The 6,000-nt window shown below is 54.6% G+C and overlaps 1 protein-coding gene across 1 annotated transcript in view; it reads right to left on the bottom strand.

Moving 5' to 3' along the window:
* Positions 1–5,762, bottom strand: part of DCHS2 (dachsous cadherin-related 2) — a 1,150,696-nt gene extending 1,144,934 nt beyond the window's left edge. Inside the window, exons 1-3 of the mRNA XM_085641695.1 lie at positions 4,823–5,762; positions 3,179–4,732; positions 2,424–3,112 (exon numbers count right to left, since the gene is read on the bottom strand). Of these exons, the coding sequence (XP_085497821.1) occupies positions 2,424–3,112; positions 3,179–4,732; positions 4,823–5,288 (2,709 nt within the window). The 5' untranslated portion in view covers positions 5,289–5,762. The remainder of the gene's footprint in view (positions 1–2,423; positions 3,113–3,178; positions 4,733–4,822) is intronic.
* Positions 5,763–6,000: the final 238 nt, after the last annotated feature.

Genomic DNA, 6,000 nt, shown 5'->3' on the forward strand with positions numbered 1-6,000 from the left:
GACACTTTGGTGAAATTGTGTGATTCTGATTTTTGTTAGGAAAATACTGCAACCTCCAACACTGCAGCATGTAGGTAAAAAAGTATAGCATAATCAATATAGGCACTTCTTCTACAATTTTTAGAAGTTGTAAAATACCTTGCTTGGGGGCAAATTTATCGCCACTTTTGCGGCCGTTTTCGGCCGAAAAGCAGCGATAATTGTAACGCCTAATCAGCAAGGTCACGCTATCGCGTGAATCTTGCATTATCACCTTTTCTCCCAACGCCCATCTTTGCATCTCTAATGAGATGCAAAGTGGGCGTTCCTGCCCTGACATAACTGGAGAAATGTCGCAAAGCGACATTTCTCCAATTATCAATGGGCACACTAACCTGCAGCGCGACAAGCAAATTAGTGATAACCTCTGTTATCACTACTTTCCTTACGCCTGCTTCAAGACTGACTTAGCCATGATATCCTATGTAAGGTGGATATCATGGCTAAGTATGCCTTGCCCTATCAGCAAGCTATCGCCAAACTTTGTGAGATTATCGCTGGATTTCCAGCGATAATCTCACATTTGGCAGTTAGCGCTTGGAATTTTAGCGCTTTTGAGATAAGCTTTGCTAATAGCACGCTATCTCAGCTATAAAATTCCACGTTACCCGGCGATAATGATCATAGCGCTAAGTGCGCTTAGCGATAATTATCGCCGGTCCTTGATGATATGCCCCTCGGATTGTATTTAGTGTTAGCAAAAGTCCTGATCTCTTTTGCTGGCAGAAGCCACATGAGGTTCATATCAAATTGCCCCACGCTGCATCCCATATTTCCTGAAGCACTGTGGCAAATAGACGATTTTGAAAAGCTTGCTTTCTGCTTTCACCCCACAAGCAGGCCATTCCTCCCCAGGACATGCTGTCTTTCTGAGGGGAGGTCTCGCACCCACAGGAGAGCCCTTCCCAGAATGAAGCCGTGGACTCTGGACGGGGGATTCTCTTGGATCAATCAGAGACAGGAGCTGGCCGGCCTTGCTTAGATCTTGGGGAGAGTTGCAAAAGTGGTTAGGTGAGGCATGGGGCTGCCATTTTGATACACTGCAATACAAAGTGTTCTGGGACACTTTTCACAGTAAAGCACCTTTCTGAAACAGATACTGTGTTATACTGTGGTAAAACTTATGTGGAAAAAATGTGGCAAAACGTGAGCAGTGGGCGACTTAAGGGCTGAAACATGCCACAGCTGAGTTAATCTTTTAGAGACTGTTATATGGTTATGCTCGGGGAGAGAGTTGGCTAGAAGAGAAGTAAAAAAAGATGTTACCGTTGCTTGCTGGATGAATCCCCATATGCCTGTGGAAAGAAATATCTCCAGCCTTACCTTAGTGTGAGTGGATAGAAAAGTTGATCAAAAGTCTAAAAAAAAGCCTCTTTCTGGCCTACAAAGGTCTTTGCTTCAGCTACCGTCTTTGAGAAGCATGAATCAGGGCCAATGGAATTATGTGGCAGAAGAGGACCAAGTTATGCGGCAGAGTTGACTCAAATATGCAACAAGAAAAGCAGGAGCGTGTGGCTGGGGGGGCTCGACAGATGACGGCGAGGGAAAAATTAGATCTTTATTTAATGTTCCCTTGTCGTCACCTGTCCAGTACCCCACCCCCCACTCCACCCCACAGCCCAAACACTCTTACTTGCACAGGTCTCTCCTGAAGAAAAGGCAAATTATGCTTGCTGCATAATGCAGTACATTTTGTGATTGTATTACTTCATTATTGTGTCACATTTACACCTGGTAACAGTATCTGAGAAAAGAGTTCACTTTTACTAGTACCAATTTAACACCCAACTACAGCAATAAGCAAATGAAAGATGACCAGGCAACCTTTGGAAAGCCTTCTGGTTCGTAGGAACCTGAGTGGACATATTTTTTGTAACTTGTGATCTGTTTGAGCTAGAAACATTTTTTGTTAAAATCTGAAGATTATGCAGTTTATGAAGGATTGTGTGGCAAATGCGGCAAACCCATAATTATGCTAAATTTGCTGCGGCCGCAGAATCGCATATTTCCAGTGGCCCTGCTATTAATTGCATTGTCTATTATCTTTCAGTTTACATTTTTAAGGGGACCATGATTTGTAAAACAATTTAGGATAGAGCTCTCTGGACATAACCTTGGTCCTGACCCTAGCTGTCAGATTAACAGTCAGAAATGGACTTGTATTGTTGTCTTTGTTTTTGGTAATGTAACCACGATTCTGCTTGCCATGTGCGGCACACTGAACACTGCGCCTTCACTTCATTTGATTGTTTTATATATGTGTAGCACTGTCACATCATTTCATTATTGATTCTCTACAAATTAATATTTCATATACAGCTGATTGGAATCTTGTCTGGGACTCAGTAAGTACACCAAGACCACAGTAGGGGTGTTGTGCTTACCTGCAGGAAGCAGAGCCCCAGCGGTGCATGCTCAGTAAGGGAGATGTTGTATAATGGCTGCTCGAAGATGGGCTCATTGTCATTGACGTCCTCCACCTGGAGGGTGATGTTGCAGATACTGGATAGGGCAGGCCTCCCCATGTCGATCGCCTGTGCCCAAAACTCTAGCTTCTCCTTTTGTTCGCGGTCCAAGGCACGGGCCAAGCTCAACTCCCCAGTGTCCGGGTCCAGGTGGAACCAAGACCAGTCTTCTGCGCTAGGGTTCTCACTGTGCCGCTCTGTGGAGTCTGTCGCCTCAGATCCCCCCACTGTGGGGGCTTCAGAGTCTCTGCCCGAGCCTACCATCTTCAATACTCCAGATGCTCTTATACTCTGTATCTGGGGGTTCCCCATTCCGGATACACCAGTGCGTCCGATGCTTGCTGCCCCATGGTCTCTAACCCCAAATACATCAGAGTTCCCAACAGTGAATTGCTCCTTGTCTTCTGCAATGGGTTCCTTGAGGTCCCTCATCTTAGATTCATCACTATTGCCTACCCTGGGGCCTGCTTGATCCCTTACAGTAGGTATCAGAAACTTCCAGCTATCATGGGCCTTTGCATCCCCTGAATGTGCGATGTGTGCGTCTTCCTGCCCGGATGGTGTGGAGCCCTCCTTAAGGGGTACCCCAGACCCACCTGTGTTTGGTACTGGAGAAGAGCCTGTATCTGGTAAACCATGGCGTCCTACACTTGGAATCCCAGAGTCCCCTGCACTCAGTGCCCCAGAGTCCCCTGCACTCAGTGCCACAGAGTCCCCTGCACTCAGTGCCCCAGTGTAGCCTGCCTCCTGTGACCCCCTGGGAGCCCCTTGTAGCAGCCAATAACGCACCTGGCAGTTGGGCCCCTCTGCGTCGAGGTCTTGGGCACTAAGGATGAGCAGGACAGTGCCTGGCACGGTGGCTTCAGACACAGACAGCTGGTACTCGGGCTGCAGGAATGTGGGTGTGTGGTCATTGATATCAGTCACACGCAGCACGAGGTCCTCCTCCGTCCGAAGCGGCGGCTGCCCGGAGTCCCAGGCGAGTAGCCGCAGGTGGTGCTGCTCCTGCACCTCTCGGTCCAGGGCTCCTGCCACACACAGGAAATAGAGCCCCGTGCCAGGAGCACCAGCGGGCAGCAGTGAGAAGGCCCCATCGCCACCCTGCAGGGATACCCACACCTGCTGCGCCTCCTCCTCGGCCCCGGCCTCGGTATCCGGGTCTGAGGCGGACACGCGCGCTACGTACTCCCCGAGCGGGGTCCCCTCGGATACAGCGGGGCCCCCGGGCAGCAGGAAGGACACCGACAGGTGGGGGCTGTTGTCATTGATGTCCAGAACGCGGATGGTGAGGCGGGCGCTGCTCTGCTCAGGCTCGGTGCCACCGTCCTGGGCCAGCACCAGCAGCTGGTGGACTGCACGGGTTTCCCGGTCTAACGGGCGCACCACCCGCACCAGCCCGCTGCGGGGCTCCACCTGGAAGAAGGGCCCGCCCGGGGACTGCCCGACTGGCTCTAACAGGTGGTACTGCACCAGGCCGTTGCTGCCTTGGTCGGGATCGGATGCGTGCACGCTGCAGACAGGGCTACCTGGCAGGGCGTTTTCGGGCATAAATGCCTGGTACTCTCTTTCACTGAATGTGGGTGGGTTGTCATTGGCATCCAGGACCACCACCTCTACCCAGAGCCACCCACTCCGGCGCGGCCAGCCACCATCAAATGCCTCGATGAGGAGCCGCATGCCTTCCTCGTTCTCGCGGTCCAAGGGCCGCGTCAACACCAGCTCAAGTGGCCCTGGCAAAAGCAGAGCACCCGCCTGTCCTTTGGGGCTCCCGCCGTAGTGCAGGCGGAAGGCTCTCCCGGGGTCTCGAAGCAGGGAGTAGCCCTGCAGCCCCAGGGGCCCAGCGTCAGAGTCCCTCGCCCCGGGGAGGAGAAAGGAGGTGCCTGGTGGGGTCAGCTCGGAGACCTCCAGCCGTAGCACGGTGCCCTTCTCAGCCCCCTCGCCCCACATTTCCTCAGACCCCATCACAGTTCCACGACCCCCATCATTATCACCACGCCCTTTCGAGTCCCCAGGGACACTCGTCTGAACAGGCTCCCTCGCCTCGCGGGGGTCGGCCACCTGCCCGAGGTGTATGGCCTCCGTGGAGACCTCTAACTCCCTGGGGTCCCTTCCCTGCCCAGGGTCCCTCATGTGTCCCGATCCTCTCACTTCTCCAGCACCCATGAGTTGTTCTGGCACCCAGGACCCATGTGCCTCCCTGTTCCCGTGTATATTTCCGAAGTTTCCCACTCCAGGTTCTCTCTTCTTCCCAGCCGCAGGTGGCCTGTCTCTGTACCCCTCCTCGGCCCCCTGCTCCCCCGGATGCCTCTGTCCGTGACCCTGCCTCTCTGACTGGACCTGCCCTGGCACCGGTTCCCCCTGCTCCCTTCCCCCGGGCCCTCCCCAGGAGGGCGCGTGGTCGTTGATGTCCCGCACCCTGATCTCCACCTGCAGCAGCTCTCCCTGGAGAGTGGCCGCACAGAAGCTGTAGTATTCCCGCCGCTCCCGATCCAGCGGCCGCGCCGTGCGGATGATTCCCGACTCTGGGTCCACATGGAAGTCGGAGAGTACCGGCGAGTCCTGGTCCTCCCCGCCGCCTGCAGCCTCCACCGACAGGAAGAAGCCGCCGCCGCCCGCAGCAGGGTCTGGGAGTCCGGCCCGCAGGTCTCCCACCAGGGTGTCCGCCGGCAGCTCCTCGTCCACGGCCAGGCTAAGGTTGTAGACCTGCCCTCGGGAGCCGGGAGTCGCCCAAAGCCAGCAGCAGAGGAGCGGGAGCGCTAGCAGCCGGGAGCACGGAGCCCGCATCCTGCCGGTACCCAGAGCCACTAAGGGGGCATCACCCCATCTGCAGGACTACGAGGTGACACAGAGACCTGGCTGCTTAAGAAATGCAGGAGTGTGCAGCGATTCCAGGCACGCGACCGTGACCAACTAAGCGTCGAACCGGGATCCAGAAAACAACGAAAGTCATTCACAAACTTGGAGGGCATAAGTATTAAGCAGGAGGCAAGTACCAATATTCCATAGAGACACCAGGCTGATGCCAGATGTTACTACCCCGTACTGCAGGTGGCAGTGACTCGAAGGGTGGCAGCCAGGTGCCAGTGTTCCGCAGAAGGAACTGGCAGGTTCCGCTATTTGGCATCGGGGCAATTAGGTGCTGCAATGAAAAGCGGTGTCCAGACTAGACTGATCGCTGCGCTCCGTCCAGCGCGCAGGTAACTACTGACGTCTCTGCATCCCTGTCTGTATTCTTGCCTTGCAGGAGGCTTTGCTGCAGCCTCCTGTGTGCTCTCGTCAAAGGGCGTCAGTGGGAGCAGAGCCGCTGCCGGTGCTGAAGCGGACAGCTCCCCGGCCGCCTCTGCTCCGCTGCTCGCACAGCCTGTCTGCCCCGCCGGCGGTGTGTGTGCTCTGTCAGCTCAGCTTCACTCTGCCTGGCCCACGTGACTCAAGGGCACGCTCAGCCTGCTTCTCATCACTGCAGCATACGAGGGCTGCTACGGAGCGGGCCCTGCAC

This window comes from Triturus cristatus, chromosome 2_2 (genome assembly GCF_964204655.1).
Source record: "Triturus cristatus chromosome 2_2, aTriCri1.1, whole genome shotgun sequence".
Lineage (NCBI taxonomy): Eukaryota > Metazoa > Chordata > Amphibia > Caudata > Salamandridae > Triturus > Triturus cristatus.